The 17,689-nt window shown below is 42.4% G+C and overlaps 1 protein-coding gene across 8 annotated transcripts in view; it reads right to left on the bottom strand.

Annotated features, from left to right (window-relative positions):
* Positions 1–17,689, bottom strand: part of dlgap2b (discs, large (Drosophila) homolog-associated protein 2b) — a 179,929-nt gene that overhangs the window by 23,507 nt on the left and 138,733 nt on the right. For 3 of the 8 annotated variants that reach the window (XM_028439211.1, XM_028439208.1, XM_028439213.1), the window contains one exon: positions 424–480. In XM_028439211.1, the coding sequence (XP_028295012.1) occupies positions 424–480 (57 nt within the window). Of the gene's footprint in view, positions 1–423; positions 481–8,233; positions 8,279–12,521; positions 15,891–17,689 lie in introns of those variants that run through there. The other 5 variants (XM_028439206.1, XM_028439210.1, XM_028439207.1 and 2 more) reach the window with 3 other exon arrangements.

The raw sequence follows: 17,689 nt of genomic DNA, 5'->3' as shown, positions 1-17,689 counted from the left end.
GACAGCTTGGAGAGACAGCAGGTTTAATGATTCAGTATTATTCTATTTTAAGAATGATTAATTCTTTTTAGAAATATTTGTATTATAATTTTGTGATTAAAAAGTTAATTTAAATTTTTCACTCAATAATAATAGTTTAAATATTTAGTATATTTTATCAGTTTGTCTTAAAGTCATTTTAGTGTGCGTTTCTCTTATACAGTATGTTTTTTTTATTCAATAATATAAATGATTATTTCATTATTTTCCGTTTGTTTTGTAGTAATTTTAAAAATGATTATTTTAGTATGTCTTAGATAGGGAATGTAAGTTGACTATTATTCACTAAAATTGATGGGGCCTTTTTGTTCATGGAATTATGAGTGCAACTGAAAGTGACAAAGGTAAGTGTTGAAATGGAGGAGTGATGAGATGGAGCGGTACCTGGAGGAGGCTGAGGACGGTCCACACTGCAGGAAGTCGGAAGGCGAAACTGAATCCCTGCAGGGAGCAAGTAAGGCCAGTCAGAGACAACAGACACAGGTCGGAGGTCACACCCGGCCATCAATCTCTTCTTTGCATTTTTAACCTCATCTTATTATTTTTATATGATCATCCCTTGGTCATTAGACAGTGAGAGAGAAAAAAAGACATGCAGAATGATTAAATACAGTGCATTATTGGATGCAGTTCTGTAAGCATTTCTGATCAATACGTTACAAACAATAACTCAAACACTTTCTGATACTGACTGCATTTCTCTCTCAAAACAGAGATAATCTGGTTGTGCCGAGACGACATGTGAACTATTCGGCAACGTTCACAGGCAACATTCCTTCAGGGCAACTTTAACTAAATGAAAATGATTAGTGATTTAATATTCCATACATTTGAATCTACATTTGTCTTCACCATCTTCATTTGAAGCGCTTCATAAAATAACGATTAGAAAGATTCCTAATAGATCCTCTGCCTTAACGGAATCTGTAGAAGTTGATGCTGAGAGATGAATGTTGCCCACAAGCCTTGCCATGCATTCTTATTAATTTATCACACACTATTATCATAATCATCTGTAAAAACATACCAGGCACAAGCAACTTAACTTAGCCAATGTAATAAAACAGACAGCATGAGTTTCATGCATTATCTCAACTGGAAAACAGACAACTTTACACTTACTAATGTAATACAGACTGAAAGGACACACACAGAGGAGGCCTTACCATTAAAGGACAGTCAAGGTATCATTGATGATTTGTTTTAAATGATAACAAGCATGTGCAATGTGCTAGTTTTAAGGTAATAGTCCACAAACTGCCAGGCCAATAGAGATACCAAACACAGATCAGGGAAACATAAGACGAAGCAAGGACTGTACCAGGTGAAGTAGGCCCAAAAAATTTAAATAGTTGTATCAAATCTAATGCATGAAGTTTGATTTACAAGAGTCTATTCATTGCTTTTGACCAGCTGCACACTTAGAATTGGAAAAAAGGAAGAAAAAAAAATCTTCAGGGGGTTTTTCTCTTCATCTGCCAAACACTGCCACTTTCCCACTGGGTGACTCAGACAGGCAGAGTCGCTGGTACGACGAGGTCAGGAGGGGTTGGGGTTTAATGGCGTGCAATGATTATTTATGTGTGCTCATGAGCATGGGGGCTGATGAAGATACAAATTGTGAATGAAATGTTCTTGAATCTTGTTTTGTTGCGATATCTCATCAAAGTGACAATGAAGAAAGTGCCAATATGTCACTTGGTTTTAACTTTGACGTGTGTGATTTGGCGACGCATATCGTATGACACGTCCCGATACTGTCGATCAGAATGCAACTGCTGCTGTCAGAGGAATAAGTGAATCCATTAGATATTGGCAACACGTCTATCCAAAATGACTTAGGGATTGTATTTTATAGTGAAAACCATTCTGTTTGAAGATGATCCCAGATGTTTCATCTACTAATCGCATTCTTAGAAAGTTAGATTACCTAGGGGTGTTACCATAGCAACAGAAGGAGAAATCCTAGTATGGTGAAAGCGAGCGAGGGTTCACTGGTGTGAAGACGTCCTTTGTTGACCGTAGGAGTGCCAGAATCTAAAATCCCAGTTTACTCAGAACTTTGGAGAAATCATTCCAAATAATCAACATTTTTTTTTATCAAAGCGCAAATTATCAGACGTGACGAAGTAAACGTTTTTCGGACTGATTTTGAGTTTGGCACTAATAATCTGATGAAGATGATTAATCAACAAAAGGACGAATGGAAGACTGCTTTGACATAAGACAGCTAGCACGGTGTGCTCCTCCTCATACACATTTCAACTGTGGACACATACATACTGTACATACATACAGTGGTCATGCCCCCATGAATGCAAGGAGTGACTGGATCACATCAGACTGAGACAGTGACCTGACCTGTGAAGTGCTAACAGTAATAACCTTTGACATAAAATGCAGATGGAAAACAGAAAAAAAACAAACAAAGCTTTTCGTAACCAATACGCAGAGGACAGGATGCAGTCTATCACAAGACCACTTTCACACTCTCATTTCTATGCTATAGGTTAGGCTGAACTAAAGCTGGAGGAAGTTTTTCGGCGCATTGTGGAGAATGCTGTACACCACAGAACCAAGAATCCTATTGTAATAGGACCAAAAGACAGAACTACAAAAACTAATAAATCTTAATGCTTCAGTGAACCTAATTACATTAATTGCAAAATTCTACACACGTTAAGCAAAGTCCTTTCTGAAATTGTATGTGTTCGTGATAGAATTAAATTACCTTAAATTATGAAAAACAGAAAATTTGAATGCATTTTATCATTTCACAATAAGTTTCCTGTAATTGCCAAATGACTTACAATTCATCGTAATGTTTAGTTTGTTTATTTCATACTGTTTTGATGATTGTCCATACTATCTGTTCAATGAAATCTTTAAAATCGACCAACAATTGGTTATGAGAAAATGTATACACTTTTTTTTAGAGGTAGCTACGGCCTCAATAAACAATATGCTTTTAAAATGAAGGTTCACTCACAGCTTTGCAGCAGTTACTATAAACAAAGAAAACGTAAAAAATCATGGACATTTTAAAGAAAAATACTCAACCAAACATCTAGTCTTAAATATGATCTTTTGATAGAGCTTATAGTTAAAATTCCCTACAGGTATCCTTTATGAAATGTCCATTACAATAAATGAATTAGAAACTTTAGAGTTTCTGAGAGAACATCTCGATGTCCTGCGCTCTACTTCCTCCCCTGCTTCTGCCAATCTACCAGAAGCTACACCTCTACATTTGTGCACGCGCATTGCAAAAAAAAAAAAAAAAAACTACACATTTATTGTAGAGTACCATAACTTTTGATTAAAACATGTTTATTACCTGTTTATGAGAAATCCTTTTAAAAGCAGCAAATCCCTCCACCTTTGAAAAGCTGCTCCGAGCTAAAGCCTGTTGCAGTCACAAAGACGTTTATCCACAAGCTTTGTACCCGGACCTTTTTTTTTCTTTTTTAGTAGAAGCTTTATATGTTGGCAATTGTGGGATGAGTAACTGCAGTTTCGGAGCGCTCCTTCATGTCGCTATGTGACTCAGTGATACATGTTTGCTGTGGCCTGCTCCAGGAAATTGAAGCCTATTGGCTGGGATAAGTCGTTTTTTGCATTTGTATAGGGGTCTATAGGTCAAAGGCGGGACTTATATACATTAATGTATATGAATGACCAGCAGCAGTAGACCATAGTAAACGACTAGTTAGGTATTTTTTCGCATTTCAAAAGAATCATACATAGACATAATTTTCTCAGAAACTCTGGGTATCATCCATCCATCCATCCATCTTCTCCCGCTTAGCCGTTTCCGGATCGCGGGGGCAGCATCCTCAGTAGGAAGGCCCAGACTTCCCTCTCCCCGGCCACTTCCTCCAGCTCTTCCGGGGGGACCCCGAGATGTTCCCAGGCCAGCCGAGAGACATAGTCTCTCCAGTGTGTCCTGGGTCTTCCCCGGGGCCTCCTTCCGGAGGGGCGTGCCCTGAACGCCTCACTAGGGAGGCGTTCAGGGGGCATCCTAATTAGGTGCCCGAGCCCCTCTTCTCGATGCGGAGGAGCAGCGACTCTACTTTGAGCCCCTCCCGAATGACTGAGCTTCTCACCCTATCTCTAAGGGAGAGCCCAGCCACCCTACGGAGGAAACTCAATTCGGCCGCTTGTACCCGTGATCTTGTTCTTTCGGTCATGACCCAAAGTTCATGACCATAGGTGAGGGTTGGAACGTAGACTGACCTGTAAATAGAGAGCTTCGCTTTTTGGCTCAGCTCCCTCTTTACAATGACGGACTGGTGCAGACTCCGCATCACTGCAGACGCCGCACCAATCCGCCTGTCGATCTCTCGCTCCATCCTTCCCTCACTCGTGAACAAGACCCCGAGGTACTTGAACTCCTCCACCTGGGGCAGAACCTCATCTCCAACCCGGAGAAGGCACTCCACCTTTTTCCGGTCGAGAACCATGGACTCGGATTTGGAGGTGCTGATTCTCATTCCGGCCACTTCACACTCGGCTGCGAACCGATCCAGTGAGAGTTGAAGGTCACGGTATGTTGGAGCCAACAGGACCACATCATCTGCAAAAAGCAGTGATGCAATACTGAGGCCCCCGAACCGGACCCCCTCAACGCCCTGACTGCGCCTAGAAATTCTGTCCATAAAAGTTATGAACAGAATCGGTGACAAAGGGCAGCCCTGGCGGAGTCCAACCCTCACCGGAAACGATTTCGACTTACTGCCGGCAATGCGGACCAGACTCTGACTCCAGTCATACAGGGAACGAACAGCTCCTATCAGGAGGTTCGATACCCCATACTCCCGGAGGACCCCCCACAGGAATCCCCGAGGGACACGGTCAAATGCCTTTTCCAGGTCCACAAAACACATGTGGACTGGTTGGGCAAATTCCCATGACCCCTCAAGGACCCTGCTGAGGGTGTAGAGCTGGTCCACAGTTCCACGGCCAGGACGAAAACCACATTGCTCCTCCTGAATCCGAGGTTCAACTATCCGGCGGACCCTCCTCTCCAGTACCCCTGAATAGACCTTACCGGGGAGGCTGAGAAGTGTGATCCCTCTATAATTGGAACACACCCTCCGGTCCCCCTTCTTAAAAAGGGAGACCACCACCCCGGTCTGCCAATCCAGAGGCACTGCCCCCGATGTCCACGCGATGTTGCAGAGTCGTGTCAGCCATGACAGCCCCACAACATCCAGGGCCTTGAGGAACTCCGGGCGGATCTCATCCACCCCCGGAGCCCTGCCACCGAGGAGCTTTTTAACCACCTCGGCAACCTCAGCCCCAGAGATAGGAGAGCCCACTCTCGGGTCCCTGGGCCCTGCTTCCTGATTGGAAGGTGTGTCGGTGGGATTGAGGAGGTCTTCGAAGTATTCCCCCCACCGATCCACAACGTCTTGAGTCGAAGTCAGCAGCGCACCATCCGCACCATACATAGTGTTGACGGTGCACTGCTTCCCCCTCCTGAGATGCCGGATAGTGGTCCAGAATCTCTTCGAAGCCGTCCGGAAGTCGTTCTCCATGGCCTTACCAAACTCCTCCCATGTCCGGGCTTTTGCCTCGGTGACCACCGTGGCTGCACTTCGCTTGGCCCGTCGGTACCTGTCTGCTGCCTCCGGAGTCCCACAGGCCAAAAAGGCCCGGTAGGACTCCTTCTTCAGCTTGACAGCATCCCTCACCCCCAGTGTCCACCAACGGGTTCGGGTATTGCCGCCACGACAGGCACCGACTACCTTGCGACCACAGCACCAATCAGCCGCCTCAGCAACAGAGGCACGGAACATGGCCCACTCGGACTCAATGTCCCCCGCCTCCTCCGAGACATGGTTGAAGTTTTCTCGGAGGTGGGAGTTGAAGCTTCTTCTGACGGGAGACTCTGCCAGGCGTTCCCAGCAGACCCTCACTATACGTTTGGGTCTGCCAGGTCTAACCGGCCAACTCACCACCAGGTGGTGATAAGTTGACAGCTCCGCCCCTCTCTTTACCCGACTGTCCAAGACATGCGGCCGCAAGTCCGATGACACGACTACGAAGTCGATCATCGAACTGCGGCCTAGGGTGTCCTGGTGCCAAGTGCACATATGGACACCCTTATGCTTGAACATGGTGTTTGTTATGGACAATCTGTGACGAGCACAGAAGTCCAACAACAAAACACCGCTCGGGTTCCGATCAGGGGGGCCGTTCCTCCCAATCACGCCCCTCCAGGTCTTACTGTCGCTGCCAACGTGAGCGTTGAAGTCCCCCAGCAGAACGAGGGAATCCCCAGAAGGAGCACTCTCCAGTACTCCCTCTAAGGAATCCAAGAAGGGTGGATACTCCGAGCTGCTGCTTGGCCCATAGGTACAAACAACAGTCATGATCCGTCCCCCCACCCGAAGGCGGAGGGAGGCAACCCTCTCGTCTACCGGGGTAAACTTCAACGTACAGGCACTAAGTCGGGGGGCAAGAAGTATAGCCACCCCGGCCCGGCGCCTCTCACCATTGGCGACTCCAGAGTAGAAGAGAGTCCAACCCCTGTCGAGAAGGCTGGTTCCAGAGCCCTTGTTATGTGTCGAGGTGAGACCGACTATATCTAGTCCGAACTTCTCCACCTCGCACACAAGCTCAGGCTCCTTCCCCGCCAGAGAGGTGACATTCCACATCCCTAACGCTAGCTTCTGTAGCCGGGGATCAGATCGCCAAGGCCCCCGCCCTGGACGACTGTCCGATCCACACTGCACCGGCCTCATATGATCCCTCCTGCGGGTGGTGGGCCTACGGGAAGGCGGGCCCACGTCGTCCTTTCGGGCTCTGCCCGGCCGGGGCCCGTGGGCAAAGCCCCGGCCACCAGGCGCTCGCACTCGAGCCCCAACCCCGGGCCTGGCCCCGGTAGCGCCAATCCGGGCGAAGTGAACTGCCTTTGTTTTTTAATATACATATATGGCTATTGAACCGCTCTTAGTCGGACCTGTCACCTGGGACCTGTTTGCCTTGGGAGACCCTACCAGGGACATTAAGCCCCCGACAACATAGCTCCCAGGATCATTCGGGTACTCAAACCCCTCCACCACGTTAAGGTGGCGGTTCATGGAGGTGGGGTATCAGCTTTAATGTAATCATGGGTGGGAAATAATATAGGATTTATTGCTATGCAGATGAACAGGATTGTTTTAAATTTTACTCAACATCAAAATTGCTTTTTTATTTGCCGTCTAAACTATAACTTTTTCTAAATACGCCAACCAAGGACATCATTGCACACTAACTGCCATTAGTAAATCTCACGTTTCCAACAATGTACACGATTTAACTACCACTAAAGTAGTTATTTACAATATCCACTCATTCACACATCAATGGGCAAGGCTCTAGTCGGCCATTGGGAGCATCTTAGGGTTCAGTGTCTTGCCCAAGGACACTTTGACACATAAACAGGTATAGATCTCAATCAGAAGATGACCCATGGTTGCACCTAATAGTGAAAAATATGCTAAATATGGAAGGCATAATGCTTCTCCACTACTCCGTCAAAGTACTTTTCTAAATGTGACAAAAGGCATGTAGAAGCTGATGCTGTTGGCCTGCAGGAACGGTTTCCAAAGTCAATTATATAGAAGCACAGAGACAATGCTATGCAAATGCCAGAATTGTAGAACCGGTATCTTTAAGATAATGAGGACGGCTATATTTATTTTTCACTGACTACCATAAACCTAAATGTCATTGATGTCTTATTCTTTCCTTACATTACATTCTAAAACCGAAGAACTGCAGGGACAAGTTGGACTAAAGGTTTGGAATGTTCTGCTGCTAAAGCATATGTGAGAATGACAAAAGGCGGCATCTAAACTTCATATGATGCCTATGTTGCATCAGATGTGCAGTAATGCATATCTACAAGGCATTCAGGTACTCAGACTGAAAACCGACACCAGATCAAGCCTTTGCAAAACCTTCACACGAGTCCTTTGCCGGTGTGAGTTGAAAAGTAAACGCCACTGTGCAGACAATAGCTGTTGTAGCTATTGTCTGCACAGATAGCTTTATCCTAAGAAAGGTCCTTTAGTATTGGACTAACATAAAAATGTACATATAGCAAATGTCCTTGTGACTGTGAAACGTGGCAATGGTAATGACAAAATGTATGAAAAACTGGACTAACAACAGATAAAAAAAGTATAAAGTGGTTCCCTACCAGACCTACCGTACTCTCTACGCCCCCCAGCTAAGCTACGGCCGCCTAAAATGGAGAAAAAAAGGAAAAAAGAAAACGAACAAACAAAGAAAACAAATAGGTGATAACTTAGTAGAAAAGCAAGGCATATCCACAGGGTCAGAGACACAGAGCCGGGCCCATGTTGTGTATTTGCAGTGTGTTAAGATTGTAGTGCATCAGCGATTGAATGCCATCGTAAAGCTATGATCCCCATTTTTCCATTTCAGTTACCAAAAACATGAAAGTCTTTGCTATTTTAATCCAATATTTTTTATATGAAAAATACAGACCAGTAAAAGTCTCCAAAGGAAATTCACAGCAAACACCACAATAAGCAAAAAAAAAAGACAACCAAACACAAGTATCGTACAGTATTTTTCATTCTTTTAACAAAATATGCAAAGGCTAACAAATGCAGGCTTAGTTTTGAAAGAATGATGAAAGAACTTAATAGAGTCTAGGTCACTGAATGCAGCTTGAGATCCCTGAAAATCGTGAGATGAAGAGAGAAGCACAGTTTGTCCGACACACTTTGACCAAACGCAGGAAGAAGACAACAGTGTCTCATACTGTCAAAGTTCATGGAGATGAAACAGTCTCAGGCTTAACAGGACCATCGGTTACATACAGGGACACCATCGTCATCTTATACAGTATTTCAGTATACACACAATGTGATAAAAATAAACATAAATATCCCTTCTTTTCTACATCTACATCAGTCAATATCAATGTATATTTTTTACATATTCAATTTTAAAATAGTTTTTAGATATTACTCTTGCTACATGTAACTCGTGTTGAGGGAAGGATCTTTTCTTTGGAACAAACACTGAAGTATTAATGACAGACTGGATTCAAACATTTCATCGGCATTAGCGATAGCGGTAGCATTTGCAGTGTTTTTTACACATTTTTGAGCAAGCCTTTATTTAGACTCATATGTTGTACCTTGTAGCTATGATTATTTGTTTCAAACACTGAAGCTGAAACAATCCACGGACAACTGAAGTATTTTTCATTTTTTTTAAAAATGTTACCAGGTTGGATATCGTTGAAAAAATGTGATCGCATCCTCCTCAAAGTTGATGTGTTAAAAGTGAGAGAAAGCATAAGAATTTGACAAAAGCTAAGTCAGAACATTTCAAATGGTTCTGGTTTGGTCAGAAAGGAAATGAGGCCTCAAAGCTTGATGTTAAATGTGTTCAATATGCTGAAGCTCAGATTGCTGAAAAAGTCCAAACATAAAAGTCTGATTGTGTGTCAGCCTGCACAAACACAGGACAGTCAGCATGGCCATACTGACCCCTGTACAGTTACGATGGCCAACAAAGCTCATAGAAGCAGTAAACTACAAATAATTAGAAGAAAGTCATTTGCACTGTAGTGCACGTGGAGCTAAAGATGGACTATAGAAAGAAGGCAAACCCGCAGTTTCAGGGAAAATGAATTCAATGACTTGGCTTTTAACTGTCCACATCTCAATATAATCACGAGGGATGCACCGAAATGAAAACTCTAGACCGAAACCCAAAACTGAAAATAAAGAAGCCAAGGCCGAAAACTGAAACACTGAAATTATTAGTACCATAGTAGATGTCGGTGAAACGTGTGCTGACCGACTCTAAAGCCTAGATAATGTTTTTGACGTGTAGTCAGGATTATTTGGGGGCACATGTCGATGCAGAAGGCTAAGCGTAACTACCGCGTCGACATCACACACTCTTCATTCTTCTGTGTGTACTGCTCAACATCTGCTTAGAAGACGCTCTCGATTTATTGAAATACAGCTGCTTCACAAACACATTGGCTCCTATTAAGACAAGGAAGATGCTTTTTTCTCTGCTCCCTCCCTCCCTTAACTGCCCTGCTGCTGCCGCTTTGTCTCGTGTTGTCTTTTTGTCAGAATCTAATGGGAGCCTCTCTCTAGATCTCTATCCAAAAACCAAAATTATGGAATTGATCAGCTGGTCTCTCAATGCAACTGACCAAATGTTTTCGACAAAGAGAACGGGCAGAGGTGAGCCCGCCTGTCCTGGCAGAACGTTTGCGGCGGGTTACGCGATGGACTCTTGGAGAGTTGTGTGCCTGTCTATTGAGGATGTGGAAGAATTCTACACAATTTGAATTATGATAGCAGGTATGCTGCTGATTGGAGCTGGCAGCTTTCTGAAGTCTGACTTATGACGGCAGCTGTTTTGGGAAGGCTGCCAGTCATTTCTGATGGATTGGGCAGGGCTCTCAACACTCAGACTCATGGGATAAACAAACTCAAAAGTAAGCAGGATGCTACTTTGGAACGTCTACGCGGATTGGAATCTAACTTGGAGAAGTTGTGTGCTCCGCTTTCCAGATAAGGCCACCATATTGAATTTACTGCTTAAGAGATGGACCCACAAGGCTGACGAAAAATTGTGCTCACCCGGCCGAAAAAAAAATCCTCATCTTCATTCGGTCTTCCCTCAGCCAGCCATTCAAGGCCGGTTTATCTATTCTCCAGAATGTTTGGGTCGAATGAAGCTCCGTCCCCTCCTCCTCCTCTTCCCCTTTTCTCCATTTTTCATCTAAACATGATGGCGCCGCAGATGGCTGTCTCGGTGTGTTGGTGCTTACAGTCTTTGCACCAACTGCCAAGTACTGTTTTAAACTGTATCTGGTGAATAAAATCTTTTCATCCAATAAATCTGATTTCTGAGTCTGTTTCGGTGGCTGAATTTTCAGTGCATCACTACTAATCACCCTTGATTCACACAATGGATCACTTGATATCTGAGGGCAAACCTCCCTGCAGTCCACTTACACTACCCTCAACCTTGCACGCTTCTCTCCCATTCATGTGCCGTCACATTCATATACAACCTACGAATAAAGCAACGTCATTATTAAACCCTAGATTGTATGTGGTTCCAGAAGTGCCATGGAGAACAAGCTTGAAAATATGGCTCACATTTTTTTTTATTCTTTTGGTTTTTTGGATCCATTTCAAGACTAATCACCAATTCACCGTGAAGAGAGGCTTGCTGTGCATACGTGCACACTAGAGGATGGATGAGCTGAGCCCAAGGGTAGCCAATGGAAGCCGACGGTACCTACAGGCTTGGACCGGGTTGACACGGGTATTTATAAATTATGCTCCGGTTCAGGTTGGGTCATTACATCACACACACAGCCTCCGTTAACATGTGCTTTTTACCAGGTGTGCGTTGATGTGATGTCATCATCTGTTGACATTCCCAAATGGAAGGCATTTGGAAATGTAGGAAGTTCCTATGGTTGCTTAATATAAGCGAGCTTTCCACACAAACAAACGTAAATGTTTCATTGGTATGAGAAATACTTTTTAATTTTAACGGACTTGGGTCAGTCTTAAATATTTTAATGCTAACAGGTTTGCTAACCGTGCCATGCTCTGGTCGACCCTTCCAAATGGGCTGGTAAGGAATTCCCAGTGTGAATGCACCCTTACAATACTTAATGGATCTCTTGTTACCATCATGGCAGCAGGTACCACAGCACACCTTCGAAGGTCCAAAGGACTCATTGCTCCGGTGTTCAAAAAAGTAGACTTACACAACATTGGGCAAGAATCTTATTCCCATTATTTTTCCATTAAGAAGGCAATGATTGTTTTGTTAGAAAAAAACATTGCTTATCAAGCACAAAGCATTTACAAAAACAAAACACCAGATGTATTAAAGTAAAGATGAAATACACCCACCAACAAAACTCTTGCATAGAGTGAATTAATGTAGATCAGAGACATCATGATTGCACGTCTTCAGCACCTTTGAGTTGGTTTGTACAAACCAAATTAATGGGAAATGTAAGGGGTGCCACTGCAAGCCCTTCTCTATCATTCAAAAAGCAAACATATGAAGCAAGTGTATGTTTCTTGCTCTCTCTTACAAACACGCACGCACGCACACACAGCTATTTTATGTATTTTAATTTTAAACAAAGGCTTAAAGTTATCACAGTCATACGTCTTTATGTGGATGCTTGTCCTAAATATCTTTAGTGTTTCTGTTAAACTTAGAAAGCAGTTTGTTCATCCTAAAGGCTTCTTCAAGCCCCTGATAGCTGAAAACTTTCCTATTATTTGTGTTCATAGCAGTAAATTATTAAAAAGGCTTACAAAATTCTTAGTTTGTATTGCAGTAGATTAAGAATAACAGCATTTCCAGTCCTGACAGGATGATCAAGAGGAGTCATTTGCAAAAGTGGCAGAAGAAAGGTAGAGTTTGATAATGCTTGCACTTCATTGGCTTACTAGTGTTAATATGGGAATATTTTATACAGGTGGGTTGCACAAGTGGTGCAACATTGAGTTGGATAAGAGTCGGACTCTAAACTTTTATTGAACACACCTACTGGCACGTTCAAATTCACATTTGGACTGAGTTTGGTTTGTTGATTTTTAAATTTTGAGAGGTATTGCAACAACAGTTGGTTACAGTGGACTTCAGTTTTTTGGGCTCGGTAGGTCATGGCATGTCTCAGATTTGTCATCAAATTTCAAATAAAAGATACCAAAAAAATAAATTGACTTGTATTACTATATTCAAATCTTTTAGCGAGATGTTAATTGACAAAAGATTAAAGCTGCTTGGCTTCACTAAATAATTCACATTTTTTAAAACAGTATCTGTATGTCGTCTAACAGTTGTTCTCATCCATGACCCTAAAATCAGTACTTAAAATGACATTTCTGGTGTCCTCAGATTGAAAATAAAAACAATGGCGGATGTTGATATTATATTATAATATACGGAAATGTAGCCGCCATCGTTACATTCTTTTGCATCCCACAATGCAAAGTGCAAAACTTTTCCAAAGTTTAAGTCACATGACCATTTGACAACAAACACATCAATATTGGTGGCGTCCGACCTTCGACATTTTTGGGTAAATCACAAACAGAGGATTAATAGAGGAGAATCTACAGCTACAATTTTAAAAATTATTAACTGTATCTAATTATTATTAAAGTTACTGTATGTGGTTATGCAGCTTAAATTAGTGGCTGAGGAGTGTGAGGTGAATTAAAACAAAGAACTGGCCAGTCTGTATTTTTTTCCGTTTCTCATATGTTTTATATGAACAAAAACCTCAAAATAAATATAAAAAAATTGCTTATTGATTGTGCAGACAGAAAATAAAAAGGCGTAATTGCTCTTTACTATAATACTTTTAAGTTGGCATTTGGTTCACAGCTCTGACACAAAGTGATTCTGTGCAGTAGCCTGACACTCCCATATCTCACTTTCCTTGTTGTGCAACCAGACGATGAAGAGGATGGCTGTGTGAGAATGACAGATGAAATGAGCGAGTGGGCCATTATAGCAGGTGAACTGGAGCTGCACCCATTGAATGACAGACTGGAGCCCAGTAAAGTCATCACTAGTGAGGTGGGGTTAGTAGTACTTTCACTTGTATCGTACTGCACCTCTGGGGACGTATGTAAGAGGTAGAGGCCCTCAGTGGCTCTGATTGTCTATTTAAAGGAGCACAATCCTGGTCCTGAAGGGTTTCCGTTCTGCAGGGTTTAGATGTTGTCCTGCAACACACATCAACGTGTTGGCCAGCAGCTTTGAAATAGATCAAACAATTGAATCTCAAGGATAGAGAAGAAGCAGGACTGTGGCCCTTTAAAACCTGGATTGTCAACCTCTGATTTATAGGAACCAATTTTTCCAAACGATCCAGATGTACTTTAAACTTTCCTTCTAAAATAGAAATAAATGTAGTGTGAATGGATAAGACACTTCATTGAAACATGTGAGTCCCTCATTGACAGGATTTGATGGTAAAAGACAGACTTTTTTTTTTATTAAAGTGCTGCATTTGGTTTATTACCACAATTACTCGCGCTAAGTCCCGTCAGTACAGCCAGGAACAAAGTATGTCTGTTACTGCAAACAGTACAAGTATTGAATATAGGTTTCTTTATATACAAAATGGTACAATTATATACATATACTGTGTTACATTTACAGCTTGAACATTAATATTATTTGTGCTGGAATGAATTGAAGCTGACACATTCGTACTTGGCGTTCACTGTAATGCTCTCGCATTGTTCGATTTCACACATTAAACTTTATTATTAGCCGAGATGACTCAGCTTTAACACTTGTGGTTTGGGGCCTCCTCCTCCTCAGAGTGTTTAGTGAGATCAAGGAATGCTAATTTTGTTTGTTTTCATTGGGATGGTATTACAGGCTTTGACCATATAACTGCTTTTATTAACAACCTGAAATGGAAAAGTTAACTAATATATTTTACACATTTTTTAATAATCTATTTATCTTTAAATGCATTCTTTAAAAAACTAGGGTATATAAGTTATTTCACAGTATGTTGTCCGTATACTTAGGTGCTTAAGAGATTCTTTCTATATGAAGAGAAACTGCAATGAACATGAGTTCTTCAGATTCATGTGCAGACACATCACACAGTGGCTGATTATTGATCGTACTGTCAACTATCCAACAGATATCTAATGATTGAGACGCTCTCTGAAGGTTTGGTTTTTAGGGGAAATGATGCTGCTCGTGTTGGCACTTGAGGATCTAAATATCTGCCACATTCTCATGCCACCCTGTTCATCTCATTAAACAGCATTAGTCTTTATTATTCCATGGCTAAGCAAGACACTTGATTCAAGATTGCTTGAACAATATGATGACCTGTTCAAGAGTTGACAAACCGTGTCTGCATAGAGTAAAGGGACATCTAACCACAGCATTGTCCTGCTTTCATTAAATAATCACCCAGCTTCCCTTCCTCTTTTTACAGCATAAATAGAATGGAAATGATTAGAATGACATAGACAAATATGACATGGGACCACTAGAGTACTTCCTGCTCCACAGTTCTAGGCTAGCACTTCTATGGCCACCAGCGTGGCTACTTGGATCTGGCTGCTGTGTATGAGCCTTCGGCCGTTTGTTGATCTCCCAAGGAAAGTCTTCTATTGGATGTGGGCTTGCCGGGCTGCCTGAGCCCTCGGGCGTGCTCTCAGGAGTACCCTCTATAATCTCAATCCGTGGTGGATTCATCAAATCCATGATGTTGAAGGGTTTAGGCTCTGGTTGGCACATCACAGATTTGTCCTCCAGGTGTTGGAGCACAGACCAACTGGAGCCTGCTTGGATTCCTATTGAAACTCTATCTTCTGTTTGCGTCATGCTGTCACTGCAAGGCTCCCGGCACAAAGTCCACATGTTGTAGCACTGAGTGAAGTTGAAGAAATTGCTATTGAAAGTTTTTAATTCACCACAAACATCTCTACGGAGCTCTGCAAGCTCATAACGCATTGCAGAAATTTCATCCTTCCACTGCATGTTGAAGGCAGCGACCATGCTGGCGGACTCTTTAAAGGCTTGCAGAGCCTGAGGAACCTGCGGCTCAGAGGTGGCTATGGGGGAGGCATGAGGGATCCTGTAGGAAGGGGGTGATGCCGGTGGGACAGAGATGGCTGTGACGGTGGAGCTAGTACTGTGCTGGCTGCGAGCAGCCGCAGTCTCTCTCTCCAGTCTCTCAAGCTCAGCGTAGGCAGAGGAGCTAGCACCATCGTCATCCTCTATCATGTCTTCATTTAGTAAAGATGTCCCATCCAAAACATCATATCCCTCTGAAAGAAAAGTGTGAATATGCAAACACAAGAACATTCAAGGTGAAACGAACAGCTGGAGGGTATTCAGTTTGGAGCTGAAAGGTCAGCACATATCTATGGAAAAACCGTCCGTATGTGAGTTACTATTCCCAAACGAATGCTCCGAGACTAAATGGTTAATCTTCAGGAAATCTAGAGAATCAGAAGATGTTTAAAATGTTGCCATGATTTAGAAAGTGGTTACAATTAGGTTTAGAAACATTCCTCTTTTTAGCAACTTAACAGATAATTTCAGCAAGATTCACCAATATAAACTTAACTCACATACTGTAGGCTTTTCACAATGTTTTTACACTGCCTTCTCAAACATCTCAAGGCTTCTTTCCATCTTTTCACTGCACAGCACGACAAAAGAGGGAAATTAAACATGAGAGGCATCGAACATCAATGAATAAATCCACCTTTTTAAGTCATGTTTTCTCTCAAACAGTATATATTGTTTCTTAGACTACAAATTGGTGCCGTTTTGTGCAAAAGAAAAGATGTCAAGGGTAGTCAAAGACTCACAACCCACTGGGGCAAGAAGCAGATATGAACCCTATTGAAAGTAACAGGTCCAAAGATTGGATCAGTTTTAAGTAACCTGGCAAGGGTTACCAGGGAGAGGCTGCAATCCCACAGTCAAAAAGAGCTGAGAAACTCAATGCCACACAATGGGCCACGTGTACTGTTAAGAAAGTCTCAAATTTGTATCAAAAGAAACAATATATTCACCACTGTGAATCAGGAGATGGTGGCAATGGGACATTCAGTGCTACTTTAGGCTGCAACTTGAAAACAGTCTCATAACACCATCATATCTAATAAGATCTAATTTAAAACATGGTAGTGATCATTGTATCAAAGAAGTCAAGTAAGAATCCAAGGTTTTATGAGTTGTTCCAACTATGTGAAAACCCCTGAGTATCCTAATGTTTTTACTGAGAAGGCAGTGCAAAAACACACATATACATAGATATATGTATGCGTCTGAACATAAGAATACCCGCAACAATCATCTCTGATGCCTCCAGTTGTTCTTTTCCCCTGGTTATCCTTCAAGAGTTGGATGGTCAAATGGAGAGGGGGGGTTTGCTGCTCTTTTGCCTTATGAAACATCACAGGATCTCTTCCTCACTCAAGGGCTCACTAGCCTTCGAGTCAGCGTGCAATTTAATTACGAGCTACTTCTCAACATAGAAAGTGATCTGAAGAGTCAGTGGTCTTGTTCAGATCAGTGGGGCTATTTAAAGAGGGCTATTAAGCTATTTTAGCTCCAGAGTTTTGCGAGTACACCTAAGGAGATATATTGTTTATGGTATTGATTGGCTCAAAGGTGACCTTTTCTCTAGGCTACTACAACTCTCTTTGACACACCGTAAATGATGTATCTTGGTCTTTAAATTCGTCATTATACCATTTAATCATTTGGGCTTTTTTACCCCGATAAAACTGACAGAATCAGAGCAGCAAGCTCAATGAGTTCAGCAAAATTGAACGGTGGGATTGGAGAGCACTCCGTTATCTTTCAGTACTTCTGTCACTTGAAGGGAAATCAGATGGAAACTCAATTGAAGAACAGAGGGTTCAAGAAAATCAATGTCCAGATTCAACAAAAAGACAAAGCCAAACAAAATGAGCACAAGAGCAAATGTCTCCAATATTATGTCAATAGAGAAGTGTACAAAAACAAGGAAAATCTTAGTCACAACATTTGAAAGAACACATGTTAAGAGAAAACTGTTTCAATAGGGTTCATAGCTTTACTCTTGCGGACA

This window comes from Gouania willdenowi, chromosome 24 (genome assembly GCF_900634775.1).
Source record: "Gouania willdenowi chromosome 24, fGouWil2.1, whole genome shotgun sequence".
Taxonomy (NCBI): domain Eukaryota; kingdom Metazoa; phylum Chordata; class Actinopteri; order Blenniiformes; family Gobiesocidae; genus Gouania; species Gouania willdenowi.
Note: the sequence above shows the minus strand (reverse complement) of the source record. Positions and strands in the feature narration are given on the sequence as shown.